Raw genomic sequence first — 16,860 nt, 5'->3', positions numbered from 1 at the left:
TTTCTTCCAATGCATTTAAATGGTAAGAAAGAAAAACTAGTTTATTTCATGTCTACTAACTTTCTTACAATTTAATCAAATGCTTAAGCAGCAGTCTGTTTTATTTCTTAGTACGCTTAATGAAATGTATTTTTAGACTATTTTATACTTGAGAAATAAATCTGATAACCAACTATTGAATTGGAAATAATTTCAAATGTACTAAAATATACTAAAAAAGATTAAACTTTTTTTGCACACACCAGATGCAAGAAATTTAAGAAATTTAAAATTTAGCAATTTTTGACTTATTTTCAATAATTTTTTTTTATATTCTCATGAAACAAAATCTAATTTTTTATTAGATTTCCATAATAAAATTTATGAGATTTCTTAATTGTTCTAAACAATTTAACATGTAATATTTATTTTAAAAAAGAACATTGAAAAATGGTAAAATAAAGTCAAAACTTTAAAACTTTATTTTTATATTTTAACAATTTTACACATATTTTTAATAATTTTATTTTTTTTTATACTATATTTCTACAAAATTTAATTTTTTATAAGAAAAGTAATGATATTTCTTAACTGGTCTTAGAAATTTAACATGCAATATTTTTTTAAACATTGAAAAGTGATAAAATAAAATAAAAGTTTTAGAAATATTAATTGCTTATTACAAAAATCATAGTAACTGTTTTTCGTTTAGTGCTTACTGTTTTTCGTTCAAGAATAAAATAATTTTCTTATAAAATTACATTCTTAAAATTTTGCATTATAAGGCAATATCACAGAAAAAAGCCGTTAGAAAGAACGCCTCTTCTAGTTATTAGTTCTTAACCTGGAGTAATAATCAAAAACAAAATAATATCAGAAAATATTTTAAGAAAGGATTCCATGGATACTGCAGGAAATTACTACTATAAAAATATTTCAAAGAGTTTTTTTGTATTACATATTAACAACCAACTTAAAAACTTTCTTGCATTCTTAGATATATAACTCTCAGTTCTAATGATTCAGCAATCTTTCACCTGTTTTCGTTAATTTTTAAAATCATTTCGTCACAAATCACGCGATTTGTGACGAAACGCAAACTCTCAAATGTATGACGAGAATGTTTCCTCAACTCGGAACTTCATTGCTGTGTATTGTGGGAGATTGTTAACTAGAATGACGAAACTTGAATGAAAACTAGATGATCGAAACTATAATGACGAAATATTTCTTTGTTTTTGTCGGAATAAGGTTTTTTAAAGAAGCGATGATAGGCATTTGTCATTTCGTCACTCTGATGAAACTTTCGCTTAGAGAAATATCAGGAAACAATTTCATGAAAAACGAAAAAAAGTTTCGTAAAAATTGAGTATCCATTTTTTACAGCTTGTTAATTAAGAATACCATCAGATTTTGCGGCCAATAAGAATGCGTCAACGACTTTTTGAATCGGTTTAAAATCACAATGATTTTTATGGTATAAATAAAAGCAAAACTTGAATAGAAATGTAAATTTATCAATAAAACATAAACAACATTCCAGACAATTTTAACCAAATTTGAAATAAATGTAAATAACAATCAAGTGGTAGAGTTGCGAAATAATTAGTAATGCGTTAACCATGTACTTGTAGAACTGTGAAAAATTACATTTTTTAATAAGGTTTTTCATCATGGTATTATTAAGGTTTTTCATCATGGTAAGGTATCATGGTATTTAGCATAAAATGTCAAATTCCGAGCAAGAAAAATTTTGGTGTTTTCCTCCATAATGTCCATGAGTAAGTAAAGATAAAAGGAGGAAAAATAAAAAGAGGAAAAAAGTGTTTTTCTTAAAAACCACTGTAATCTTTGATTTAAAGATTTTAAATTAATAGAACGCCTATTTGCCTGAAAATTTCGGCATTCGACATTTAATAATTATAAATGCTAAAATTATGAACATGAAAAATTCACCATTTTTATTAAAAAAATATCTCTTTTTATTAAAATCATTTTTATTAAAAAAAATAACAACGAATGCTTACTTCTCTCTCCATTTAAATCAATTATGTTAAAAGCTTTTCATAATGAGGTAAAATTTTTGCTATCATTCTTTTTGGTAGGAAAAAAATGTAGTTTCATATTTTTTAAGTACGCAGGTACTGATTGCTGATTCAGGAATTGATTCAGTCACAGTCATAAAAAAAAAAAACTTTCTTCTTCCTGTTTAACAGGCAAGAACTCCTAGAACAGTATTCAATACATCAATCCTTGACACAATACTAAACATCTAACAAATAATCGATACGTTTAATAATCACATTTAACAAATAATCGATTTTTTTTTCTTTTTTGCTTTTACAAGATGATTGTTTTTATATGGGAAACGAAGTAATGAGAAAATGAGATACATTGATTTTACTGCCTATTTAGTATACTAATAGTAGAAAACCTTTTTATGCAATTCGTAAGCATCATAACGTTATATTCAGATTATAAATCAATCCAATGTTTTCATTTAAAGCCAAATTGCGTACTACTATGACAAAGAAAACGTTAAAAACAGAAAGTTTTGAAAGTCATTTAAAAAAAATTGAAAGTCATTTCAAAGCATTAACATTTCATATCATTTTATCAATCATATCATTATGACATTCATTTATTCAAAGTTTACCATTTAATATCATTTTATCATCCAATTGTACAAAACATGACATAATCCCAAAAAGTAAAATCGTGCAAGATTTTTCTGTGATGCTTTAATAGTCTTCGTGCAGGTAGTTTTCAAGAACTCATTAAATACACTTCCATTTTTATCCGGAATGGATTTTCTTTTCAAGTTAGATTTTCTTAGGGTCTTCTTATATGAAAGCGAAGGAAATTTTACCTTGAAAACAAAGATATATGTATGAGCAAAATATGTAACACGCAACCTCGCATAACAATGTTTTTCAAGTAACAGGAATAACGAAAAGTTAGGTCTTTAATGGACCAGACATGTTTTTAGTTAAATATTACTGATATTTTTATTTTATACGATGGTGAAAATTTTGTAATTAATCAATTTTCCATCCAAAATCATAAAATTGTGACATAAAAAAATATCAACTTTTTAAGCTGTAGTTCTTGTGAACAAATTATCAAACAATTCTTCATAATTGATTATTAACTACATGGCCTTATAATGAATAAAAAACCTTAATGAAATGTATTTTTAGACTATTTTAGACTTGAGAAATAAATCTGATAACCAACTATTGAATTGGAAATAATTTCAAATGTGTTAAAACATACTGAAAAAGACTAAATTTTTTTTACACACACCAAATGTAAGAAATTTAAGAAATTAAATTTAACAATTATTGACATATGTTTAATAATTTTATTATTCTTTTTTATATTATTATGAAGCAAAATCTTATTTTTTATTTGATTTTCATAATAAAACTAGCTGTACCCGTTCACACGTTGATCAAATGTATACAATACATCAAAATGGAAATTAATAATAAAATTATCCCTACATATATGTCAGTTGAATATAATGAAACATAGATATACATAGTTGATGGTAGAATAAACATGTTTCTTTACTTGTGATATTAAACAATATTGCAAACGATATCATCATGAAATTAATGATATTTGATGATTGGTGGTGAACTTTATCTTAGTAGTTCTTGTAAATATACAACATTTTTTGTTTTCCTATCTGGTGCAGGAACAAATAAATTGGATGGTTTTCCAACTCGTGAACACGCAACGTACAGCTGTCCATGTGAGAAGCATGGATATATCAAATTTAATCCACATACTTGCAATGATTGTCCCTGTGCATTGTTAATGGTCATTGCAAAGGCTAGTCTTACTGGAAACTGTAGATGTTTGAATTCAAATATACACTATCTGGCCATTAATGACCGGACACCTCTCATTTCGGATACATGAGGTGCTAGTATCAAGTCAGTAGGGCGTAGGGCCGCTACGCGCCCGAATCACAGCTTTAACCCTTCTAGGAAGGCTATCCACTAGGTGTTGGTACACGGCGGCAGGTATTGCCCGCCATTCCTCCTGTAACATGGCGAAGAGTTGAGTGGTGGTTTTGGGGCGTTGTAGTCTGGCCCTCAACCGGCGCTCCAACTCATCCCAGAGATGCTCAATTGGATTGATGTCGGGACTTTGGGATGGCCAGTCAAGTTCTTGCACCCCCATTTCATCAAACCAGTCCGTGATGGCATGTGCTTTATGAATGGCAGCGTTATTGTGTTGAAACACAAACGGGCCATTATCGAACTGTTGCCACAGGGTGGGAAGCGCCGAATTGTCCAGGATGTCTCTATACCCTTCTGCGTTCAGGGTTCCACGCACTAACACCAAGGGTTCAAGGCCAAACCATGAGAAACAGGACCACACCATAATTCCTCCACCGCCGAACTTCACAGTGGTGACAATGCACTCCTGTAGGTACCGTTCTCCGGGCATTCGCCAGGTTCACACCCGTCCATCAGAGTGCCACAACATGTAGCGTGACTCATCACTCCACATAACGCTTTTCCATTGCTCTACTGTCCACTGGCGACGTGCTCTGCAACACTGAAATCGGTGGCGGGCGTTTGATGGAGAGATGTTTGGCTTATGTGCTGCTGCTCGTCCATGGAATCCTTGCGCAATCAGCTCCTGACGAATGGTACGTGTACTGGCAACACTGCCAGATGCAGCCCGGATGCTGGTAGCGACAGTGTTCAACGACATTTGTCGGTTTGCTTTCACTACACGTCGAAGAGATCGTCAATCCCTGTCGGACATTATTTTGGGCTTGCCGGGTCGGGACTGAGGTTTTATCACTCCCTCTCGTTCCCATTTTAACACGACGTCACCAACTGTTGACCGATGTATCTGAAACTTGTCGGAGATGGCACGTATGGAATGACCAAATCGGTGGGAGCCTATGATCATGTCCTTTTCCGCCTCATTCAGCTCTCGCCGTCCACTCATTTTCACTGTTAACACTCGTATGGCCGTCGCCTGCTTGCGAATGGTCTTTCCCCCACCACAGGTTGCGTATTTATTCCGCCAGGACGAGTCCACCTGCCTTTCAAGGGGTGTCCGGTCATTAATGGCTAGATAGTGTAGTATCCGTTGGTATCATGGGAATGCGTGGTAGTACTTCATGTTCTCCTTGGTGTTTTCCATTTAAAATGGTTGCCTCAATTATGTTATTCATTATTTTTTTTTTACTGATAGCCTAGTCCCATTGCATAGTCGCGGTGGATTTATATTTCGTAGAAGGATGATTGGGGAACCAATTTTCAAAGATAAAATATGCGGTGGTATTCCTGGTAGATCCAATGAATTTAAAAATTCTATTGGATAATTAACTGATTCATCTTGATTGACAACAGTATCTATGGATTTATATGTTGTTTCTTCATCAGGTATTTCATTTTGAATTTTGCAGTTTATTAAATTCACATCAATGTTTTTGGCTGCCAATATAGCACGCTCTCTAACCCATTGATTATTTTTATAATTCTGCAATAAATTTGGAAAAATTTTTGCAATCAATTCATCAGTGGATTTTACAATGTGACAAAAATTTTCTGGTAATGTAATACAGTGTGTGGATTGGTCCATTTCTATTTTACCATTCCCAATATCTAACAATTGTTTTGTAAATCGTTCAGAAGATTGATCTTATTGTAATTGAATACGCATATTGGTCTTTAAAGATATTTTCTCCACATACCGCCATAACACTGATGATTTGAGACATGCATTCAATTCATCTGTTGGTTTTGAACGGGGTATGACTGGTAGAGTTTGTATAAAATCACCAGCTAGCAAATTGAGTGCACCACCAAAGAGCTGCTCATATCCTCTCAAATCTTTTAATGTGCGATTGAGTGCTTCGAATGATTTCTTGTGTGCCATGGTGCATTCATCCCATATTATAAGCTGACATGATCTTAGTACTTTTCCCCTCCCAGAATCTTTGCTAATATTACATGTTGGAATTTCAATTACCTGCACATTTAATGGCAATTTCAATGCTGAATGTGCTGTTTGACTACCGTCCAAAAGAGTTGCTGCAATACCAGATGATGCAATAGCAAGTGCAATATTATTTTGCGGTCTTATAGTTGCCAGAATAATTGAAATAAGAAAAGTTTTGCCAGTACCTGCAGGTGCATCTAAGAAATATAAGCCGCAACTCTTGTTAGATATTGCATTTATAATTGTGCCATATGCTGTTCGTTGTTCTAATATCAATTTCAGAAGATTAATTTGAACAAATGTTTGTAATTCATTAACATCGAAGTGCGTTTCTCGTTGTATATCACGATCGAAAATGTCATTACCAGATCCATTTGGGGCAATCATTCCAAATTCTGTCAGTGATTCGTTGGCTATTGTCAAACACACATTCTCAATTAAAATCAATGCTTCATTGTATATATTTGATGTAAACTGAATGTTGGGATCAGCATTTATTCTACGCATGCAATGTAAAATGTCATATAGTCTTTATATTTTTCCCAAAGATCCTCTGAATTAGCCGGAAAACATGTAGTTAGTATGATGGAAAATAGTGTACGTATCTGTGGTGGTTGAGCTGTATTAGAAGCATCAGCGAGTGAAATATTCCAATGAGCATCGTTCTCTAAGAGACTTAATTTCTGGCAAGCCTCGCGAAATGTAGCACACACATGGCCATTGACTGTTTTTAATTCTTGGAAAGATGTTGGTCCCCGAACATTGATTAATAATAATCTCAGGTAAAAGCATTCTGCATTATTTGGATGTACAGTGTACAGACGACCCAATGCATCTGTGGAATATAAATTTAGATGACCTTGTACTGCTCTACCTTGTTTACGACGCTGAAATTTTCTTGATGATGTATTCCAAGTAAAATAAGTTGGTACTTCAGAGTACAGTAGCGTCCTTGCAAAGGTATCATTTCTACATAATGCGAAAAATTCAGTTAATGTTGTTGGCGGTGGTGACATTGCTCTTGCATTTCACGTACATTTTCTGATGTAAAATACACTCGCTGTCCATTTTCAAGATGTACTGCCAAAGGAACATCGGTTGGATATCGCTCATGAATGGAAAATCATAAAATACGCCATACAGACTCATTGCTACTTATGTAGCGTCCCAGTTGATATTGGGTGACTTCATCGTTAGAAGCAGTTGTATTTTCCACTGCATACACTGCCATATCGCTTCCTTTGTTCACTTATTTGCAAATATATTTTATAGCTTTCACTGAATTGCAGTACTCAACATTTATGTGTGCGTTATACGTTTTTAGTAGTAATGGAGAATATGGTACTACCCAACGATTATCGACATCAATAGTATTGTTGAGTAGTTTTAGTTTAATGGATTTTCCACCATCTTCGGTAGATCGTCGTAGATAGAGTGGATATCCATCATTGCCTGAAATAGTTTCAGCAAGTAAGTCTCTAGGATACCGCTTTGTGCACTTTCCATCTGACATGCAAGGTGAATTATTATTTTGGGAGCCACATGGACCGTGAATCATATTTTTCGAGACAATATCGTGCAAGTCTTTATTAATTTCAATGTCTGGTATTTCTGCAGAGATGATTTCATCAATTCTGTTCAAAATATGCGCATGAGGTTGAAGTGTTGTTTCATCGCTTTTATACAAGACATCTTATTCAGAAGGTTAGTAAGTAAGTATTTTATTTTTCGTTTCTGTTCTATCTTTTTCCTTTAGCTGTTGTCATCCAACATATAATAAATAATTTATAATCATCTCATTAATCGATTCAATTATCGATTAGTAATAATACTACAGAGTATCCCCCCAGTGTGAATTATACTCTGAAACGACATAATATTTTACATAAAATTTTGAATATTACTCTATTTACATCATTGAAAATAATATTTTATACTAAACAACCTTGCTTAGCTAATAATGTTAATAACTAACATAAGTTGCCAGTTTTGCTGGAAAGTGTACATGTCTTCCAGACCTAGTCACAATTTTGTCGGGTTCCTTGGGAGAATGATTTTTTTCTGTTTGTAAGGATTTGGAAATTCCAGGTTTTACAACCCGTAAGTTTGATTCAACCTTCTCTGTAGTAGGAATCAAATATGCTGGCTTTACACGGTCTATGGACACAGTAGATTGCCTGCCATTTAGTTGAATTGTAAGGTTTTTAGCTGATCGCTTCAAAACCTTATGTGGACCTGTATAGGATTGACATAAGGGAGGTTTTACACAATCCACTCTTAAAAACACGTGAGAACAAGTGCTTAGTGAGGGATTAACGTAAAATGTAGTTCGTCCATGAGCAGATGTTGCAATTGGATTCAATTCACGCATGGTGTTTCTAAGACGATCAACAAAAATATCCTCACATGGTGGAATGATGGATGTTTCTAGCATGTCGCTTGGAAGTTGAAGAGTTGTTCCGTATACCAGTTCGGCACACGATGCGTTGATATCCTCCTTTACAGCAGTACGGATTCCTAAAAGGACTGCTGGAAGTACTTCTGTCCACTGTGAGTTTTCATGCGCTTTTATTGATGATTTTAAGTGGCGATGAAATCTTTCCACAATGCCATTTGAAATGGGATGGTATGCTGTCGTACGAATTCGGCTTGTTCCTAACATTCCGGAAAACTCACGATATAAAGATGATCGCATCTGAGAACCTTGATCTGTTGTAATTATCGAAGGGCATCCAAATCGAGATATCCAAGTGTGGAAAATTGCACGACAGATGGTTTTGGCTTGCATGTCCACAATCGGTATGGCTTCTGGCCATCTTGAAAATCTATCGATCATTGTTAATAAGTAGCGGTAACCATCAGATGAAGGTAACGGGCCTACAATGTCGACGTGTATTTGTTGAAATCGAGCATCAGGTAAGCTGAATGTTCCTAGAGGAGCTTTGGTGTGTCTTTGAATTTTAGAACGCTGACAAGGTTCGCAGCATTTCACCCATTCTTTTATGTTTTTCTTCATATTTGGCCAAACATATCTGGCACAGATGAGCTTAGTAGTAGCTGTAATACCAGGATGTGATATGCCATGCAAGTGCTCGAAAATTTGTCTTCGAAATGTTGTCGGAATGAATGGGCGTGGAGAACCATTTGAATTGTCGCATATTAAGTCAATGTCTGTATTTTGACATGGTTTGAGTTCAAGATGAAGAGAAGAATTTTTATTTTGAATAATATCTTGAATTTCTGCATCAGTTTGTTGAGCCTTCGCCAGATCGTGAAAATTCAGAAAATTCGATTTAGTAATTGAATCTAATTCTATACGCGAAAGTGTGTCGGTTACTATATTTTCGGGTCCCTGTACATGTCTAAGGTCAATTGAATATTGAGATATAAAATCTAAATGGCGCAGTTGTCTTGGGGAACATTTATCCGGATTTTGTTTGAATGCATAGATTAGTGGTTTTTGATCAGTATATATTTGAAATTCTCTGCCTTCTAACATGTGTTTGAATTTTTTTATTGCCGAATAAATAGAAAATAACTCGCGGTCATAGGTTGACCATTTTTTTGAGAATTATTTAATTTCATCGAGTAAAAAGCTAAAGGCTCCCATTTCCCCTCTGAAAGTTGCATTAATGAACCCCCTATTGCAAAATCCGATGCGTCGACCCATAAGCTTAAGTTTGCACCAGGAATAGGGTGTTTTAAGAGGGTTGCCTGCGCGATTGCTTCCTTTGCCTTTAAGAAGGATTTTTCTGCGTTTTCATTCCATTTTAATGGCTCATTTTTGACCTTAGAATGATTTTTCTTTTTATTTCCTTCTAAAAATTGTATTAAAGGATTAAGGATATCAGCGGCTTTTGGGATAAATCTGCGATAGAAATTAAACATGCCTAAAAATCTGCGAAGTTGTGTTAAATTGGAAGGTTGAGGGAATTCTAATATGCATTTTACGCGATCGGGTAGAGGTTCGATTCCTAATTCTGTTAATTTAAAGCCTAAGAAATTTAAAGAATTTTTACTGAATGTACATTTTTCAACATTGATACAAAGACCATATTGTTCTAATCTTGCAAATAAATTCTTAAGGTTTTGTATATGTTCACTATGATTTTTAGACGCGATTAATATGTCGTCGACAAATGCATAAATATTAGGCAAATCTCTAGTGACTTCGTCAATAAATCTTTGGAATGTAGCTGCTGCGTTGCACAGTCCGAACTGCATGCGTGTACTTTCGAATAGTCCAAAAGGTGTACAAATGGCCGTTTTATGAATGTCATCAGGGTTAATTGGAATCTGGTGATAGGCCTTTACTAAGTCAATGTGACTGAAAATTTTGGCGCCATGCAGTTCAGATGTGAAATCAGCTACACAAGGAATGGGATATTTTTCCTTCACTGTTTGTGCATTTAGTGCCCTAAAATCACCAACTGGCCTCCACTCCAGCGTTCCCTTTTTTGGGACCATGTGAAGTGGGGATGCATAATTACTTCTAGATGGTCTTATGTGCCCTAATTCCATCATTTTTTTAAATTCTGATTTTGCAATTTTTAGTCTATCCGGAGCTAATCTGCGAGGTCTTGCTACTACTGGAGGACCTACCGTATTTATAAAATGAAGGGTGTTATGTTTTACGGGTTGATTGGGTTCCGGTAATTTAGTAATTGAGGGAAATTCTGCTAAAAGTGAATGAATCACGGAATCACCTGATATTGTTTTAACTGAATGCAAAATTGTTTCCTTAACGTGACCTTTTGTTTTAAATTTAGTCGTCAAATCTCTTAGACATTTATTGCGTAAATCTGGCACTAAGGCAAAAGAGTGAAGGAAATCGGCACCTAAAATTTGCGTCGTAATATTAGCAATAAAAAATGACCAAGAAAAAATTCGTCTTAATCCGAAATCTAAAGAAAGTGTTTTTTTGTCGATAAACATTAATTGGTGTAGAATTAGCAGCGAAAACTGTTTGCAGAGGATTATTTCTTTTTTGAATATAATTTGCCGTGAGAATGGACACGTCGGATCCAGTATCGACCAGAAATGATAAGTTTGTTGTCCGGTCTCGAATGAACAGGCGACGCGATGTTTGTGGCAAAGAACATGTCGCGTTTATTCTTCGCCAACTCCGTTTTCCCGAAACTTACAAGGCATAACGCATTTTTCTGGTTTACATTTGTTTCCAAAATTGCGATGGTACCAGCAAACAGATGAATCTCGTTTTTTAACACTATTACTTCTGTTCAAGGAGAACGAGAGCGAGAAATTTCAAGTTTGTCAATTCTTTCATTTAATTTTTTTATTTGGCGAAGTAATTTCTCTTCCATTGAATTTGAATCGTTTTCAGTTATAGAGTGGGTTTCCATGGGAACTGGCGTGACTTCTAATATCTTATCGGAAATGTCGGCTGCTTTTTCTAAAGTTAAATCTGAAACAGCTGCTAAAATCGTTTGTACTGATGTTGGCAAACGCTGCAAAAATAATTCTAACATAAGCTTTTCAGGGACTTTTAATGTTTCTGCACGACGTTTCATAATCCTTAATAGTTCGGAAGGCTTCCTGTTACCCAGTTCTTCACCAGACAAAAGTTGGCGAATTTCTTGTTGCGATGACTCGCCTGATCTAACAATTAATTCTGTTTTTAAATTATTGTAAGGATCTGTAGAATCAGGATTCATTAAAATATCTCGTACAATCGATGCAATCTCTGGCGGTAATTGAGAAACAATGTAATTATATTTGGTTATGGATTCTGTTATAGGTTTGGGAGATGCCAATCTAAACGTGCTTTCACACATAATAAACCAAAGAGCAGGATCTGATCTGTTATATAGTGGTATTTGTACAGCACTTACCTCAGACATGGCGAAAGAAGTCTGAATGGCGTCACCAGATTTTTTTTTCAAACTGAGATCAGAATCAAACTAAACAAAATTCTTGATGGGTATAATTAATATCAATTCAAATCGTCCGCATAGTCACCATTGAAGTGTTGTTTCATCGCTTTTATACAAGACATCTTATTCAGAAGGTTAGTAAGTAAGTATTTTATTTTTCGTTTCTGTTCTATCTTTTTCCTGTAGCTGTTGTCATCCAACATATAATAAATAATTTATAATCATCTCATTAATCGATTCAATTATCGATTAATAATAATACTACAAGGTAAACCTCGTTTTTGCCATTCAACAGAATAAAGCCAACATCGTGTTTCACCAAATACCGAGTGATGTGTAACCAATTTCATCAGAGATTTCAATATTTGTTCGAACACACGTGCAATGATATCATGGTGATGCATCGATGTTTGACTTGATAACAGCAAATTTTTAATTTCATCCCAGGATTACACGTAAATGTGATAAAAAAGATCTGGTCGGCCGTATGCGCGTATGTAAGTAATGGCGTCTTGAATATATTCTTGCATATGACGCGGACTACCAATGTATGATGATGAAAGAATATATGCGGTACCGATGTTGTTGATATCATTTGTTGCATCTACGTTACCGATTATGGCGTCACGCAAATGAATGTACTCCTCAGAACGAAGTTTCGCTTGATTAAATTTTATATAACGCACTCTCTCACTTTCCATTTTCACATACATATCAACAATGTACTGATGAAATAGCTGTCTGCATCGGAGAATGTTATTATCTTCATTTTCACGAATCATCAACCGGTATGCGTAGAAGTTCATCCACTAACTTTCTTGATTAGTTCTTCACCTGTGAATAATAATATTTATAAGATAAACAAAAATAATTGGTTCAAAAAAAATTTAAAATAATCTATAAGTTGTGCCTGTTGTTAGATTCCTTCGTTTAATATTTAAATGATATCCATCTTCTCCTTCCCAAAATATCAACGGATATTGCAGTGCGTCGTAAGAACGATGATTGTCTTGAATTATTTGTATTGTATTATCTCTGCGTTGTATGCGAATATCTCGACGTTCACATTGGTCACCAGCCATAACAACTGCAACTTCATTAACAGTTGGAACATTATATGTGCCTGTGTGCTCTCCATAGGGCACTTTGTCTGCTTTCATAACAATGGCGTAGTTGTCGTTTTGCAGTATGTTGAAAAGAGTCTTGAACAATCGTATCCATTGGTTATGGTTTTGCAAGAATGTTTCCAAAATGTCCACAATTTCTCGTTCCTCCATCTGCTCTACATGGTTGCATGCGCATCGTGTATGAGTTTGTTGCTCCTCATCGCCCATAAAGTAAATTTGTAAGAATTTTGGATCGACATTAGGCATTGGAAGCAATGAACCAATTTGGTGGTACACTTGATCTTGAATCTTAAATGTAGATTCAAAATTACGACCATCATCATTATGAACAATTTTTGTTGCTCCAAATGATGTCATTTGAAAGTAAGAATTTAATTTACGAATTTTCCGCAAAAACAATTTCGATTGAGATGCGGTTTCAGCTAATAATGTTTTCAAAGGTTCCAGTGGTGGATTTAACGGTGGAAGTGAAATTTTTCCAGATGCGCAACATAAACCAGCTGATTCACCTTTGTACTTTAAAGCATGACAATATTGACACTCGTTGTCCATACTACCGATTAAGATTAATGCATGTGACGAATAGTCTATTTCAGGGTCATATTCAAACGCAAGACGATCAAGTGATGCTCGTATCAATGCTCGATTATCTTGCATTCGCCGTTGGTTACGTTCTCTGTTTTCGTTGGTCGCTCGTTTTCGTGTCTCTCGTTGTCTTAATGCATTTGCACGAAGACGTTGATTGCGTTGCTCTGAATTTTCATTTTCACGTGAAGATGTAACTTGATTTCTTGAATTCACATTATTCGTCAAGTGTTCTTCAACTGTTCTATTCAATCGACGAATTGTGCGTTTCGAGTACGTCGACCAATATTTCTTGCTCTTCCACGAAGACGTGGCATTTCTTTGTAAAACAAAATACTGTAAAATAGTACTTAAAAAATATGAGTAATTTTTTGAAAATGATATTTTAATTAAGTAAAAGGACAGAAAAGATTTATTGTACCAAATTTTAGATAAAAAATGTGTAATTTTATTTTTCTACTTTTTTATTTAATATTTCAAATAAGAAATTTTAAATAAAAACAATTGAAAAAGTTTTATATGAATAAATTAGCTTCACAAATAAATTTATAGGTTAGAGTGGTTGTTAACCAACGCGCGTATAAATTCGATCTGAAATTATACAAAATACTCACTTCGATTCCACACTGAATCTACAAAATGTGTAGTTTTTTACATTTTTAAAATGCACACTTCAAAATTCTTCAAACACAATAATAACACGAAATTACAAATTCTATTCAACGACTCTTTTTCCTGCTCCCTATTAAATTATATGTGTATCAAAACAAACTAAAAAGATATTTACAGAAAAACAAAAGTTTTATGACTTTTACTATTTTTATGCTAGTTAGAACCAAAACAATATCTAAATGAATGAGGGAAAACTGGATCCTACCACGTGATTTCCCGGCCAATAAAAATATAGCGTTAAACGTTTAACGCTTTCTTGTTGGAAGCCGTATAAAAAGTATAACTTTTAAGAAGTAGAATTTTTCCCACTCAATAAAAAATTAAATAAAAAAACAATTTAAATTGGACCGAATTGTGAATCTAAACCATTCTCGAATCCTTCTGAAGGTACACCAGAAAATTTCATTTAAATCGGTACAGCCGTTTAGGAGGAGTTCAGTGACAAACACGTGCACAGAAGAAATATATATATAAAGATTTATGAGATTTCTTAATTGTTCTAAAAAATTTAACATGTAATATTTATTTTAAAAAAACATTTAAAAATGATAAAATAAAGTCAAAACTTTAAAACTTTATTTTTATATTTTGACAATTTTACGCATATTTTTAATAGTTTTATTATTTTTTTCAGATTATCCTCCAGCAAAATCTAATTTTTCATAAGAAAAGTGATGATATTTCTTAATCGTCAATGTTATCGAAGAAATTTTGAAGTTTACGGAAGAATACAGCGATAAAGATATAAGAACGTATTTAGGATCATAAGTAACGACATGGGAACATATTTCGGATCAAAAGCAATAGCTATTGCAATTTCGGTAGTTTTGCCATTTCAAATCTTGTTCAAAGCACTAGCAAAAAACTATTGAAGCCTTTACTAATAAAATTTAATCTTATGAAAATTTGATTTGTGGTTAATCCGTAGTAGGCGTTATTTTAGTAACTTATTAATTCCTATTTTCTTTCATTATTATTGTTTTTTTTTAATTCGAAACCGAATTAATAAAAGTGTTTTTGTCAATATTATTTATTCATTATCGACTTGATATTCTCCGTGCAACAAAGGGGAAACACGAGGAAGATCATTGACAAGGGTCATGAAACTTTTTGAGTCTATCTAACCATTTATGTTATTAATTTTATCCATTTTTATTATAGAAGTCATACTTCTTATGCGACTTCCAACAAGGTTGCGTTAAACGTTTAACGCTACATTTTTATTGGCCGGGAAATCACGTGGTAGGATCCAGTTTTCCCTCATTCATTTCCATATTGTTTTGGTTCTCACTAACATAAAAATAATAAAAATCATAAAAGTATTGTTTTTCCATAAATGTTTTTTTAGTTTGTTTTGATACACATATAATTTAATAGGGTAGTACTTTTTATTTTCAAATTTAGTGGATATCAATTGTAAAAAATGAGTGAAAACAATCCCACGGACAATGCGACGGATTTAAGGTTATGTCAAGGTACGTCTCTTGTGAATATCAATTGAATGTTTCTCTTCTGAAATTACATTATGAAGCATTCACATACATTATTAATACAAATACATTTTCCATGGCGAGACGATGAGGCAACCACAAGCACTTCCACTGGTTCAAGAGGGAAAAATGCAAAATATTACCGTGATTACAGAGCACGGAAGCGAGCGGAGCAGGAAAAAGAGTCGTTGAATAGAATACTGAAAGAAAACACAAATAATTAAGATCAAAAGGATAAAACTTCTTTGAAAAAAACGCGCTAAGAAGCAGCAGAAATTTCAGAAAAAAGTATCAATACAAAACAAATGAAATAAAATAAAAATATGACCACCGAAGCCGACGTCTTCAGGGGGTACCGGCCCCGGTAGCCATTAAAAACAAAACCATTTCTATTTGAGGGAGAAGCAAAAGCTTAAAATATCTCCCTCAGTACCCCGATGGTTTTGTATAGAGGTCCAGGAAAAACAAGATACGTTCAAAAGAATAAACAAATTACGAAAAGAAAATCAATAAAAATCATCAGAAAATTAAAAACTCACAGTCACAGGTCAAGAATAAACTTCAAAAGCAAGTGGAGGAAAAGAAAACACTAAAAACTGAAAAACAACGCCCCCTATAATAATGCGCAGTAGAAGTTTAAAAATGAAATGAAAAAGGTCAGGAGAAGGAGATACGTAGATAAATTAATAGAATGCTTAACTGGGGCTGCTCAGTTAAGACTAGAATTGCGCCCTGTTAAAAGAAAAAATATATAAAAACTTAAAAACCATCAATCATTTTTTTAATTAAAAAATTAACATTACAAAAATTAAAAGGAAAATCATTTTTACTCAAATTATTTAAAAAATTATCCACAGCTTCCCGAAAACTTTCAACATTGTTACAAATTTTCTTGATCCTAACTAATTGCGAAAAAACAAGATTTTTGAATATTTTACTACACAAATTAGTTTTAAAGTTGCAGAAAAAAATAACATTAAAATTAAAGGCTTTTCTTTTATCAAACACACCAATTTTAATAAAATTGTTAACAATATCAATTTTAAAATCTAAATATTCAATATTAAAGCAATTTTCATTAGTTTTTTTCAGGACCAAATCACCAGGATAAATAGTATAAATAAAATTATAATCGTC

At 33.3% G+C, this 16,860-nt stretch overlaps 1 protein-coding gene and 1 pseudogene across 1 annotated transcript; both read right to left on the bottom strand.

Annotated features, from left to right (window-relative positions):
- Nucleotides 1-6,449: 6,449 nt before the first annotated feature.
- On the bottom strand, nucleotides 6,450-6,971 carry LOC107450799 (uncharacterized). Its single transcript, XM_016066701.1, has one exon. The coding sequence runs from the start codon at nucleotides 6,969-6,971 to the stop codon at nucleotides 6,450-6,452; it is 522 nt and encodes a 173-aa protein (XP_015922187.1).
- Nucleotides 6,972-11,064: 4,093 nt separating this feature from the next.
- LOC147807019 (uncharacterized) lies at nucleotides 11,065-12,021 on the bottom strand (annotated as a pseudogene).
- Between the last annotated feature and the right edge of the window lie 4,839 nt (nucleotides 12,022-16,860).

The sequence above is a fragment of the Parasteatoda tepidariorum genome, chromosome 7, assembly GCF_982258835.1.
Source record: "Parasteatoda tepidariorum strain Cologne lab strain chromosome 7, Ptep-v5.0, whole genome shotgun sequence".
NCBI classification, from domain to species: Eukaryota; Metazoa; Arthropoda; class Arachnida; order Araneae; family Theridiidae; genus Parasteatoda; species Parasteatoda tepidariorum.
This window is presented reverse-complemented; position numbering and strand designations above follow the sequence as displayed.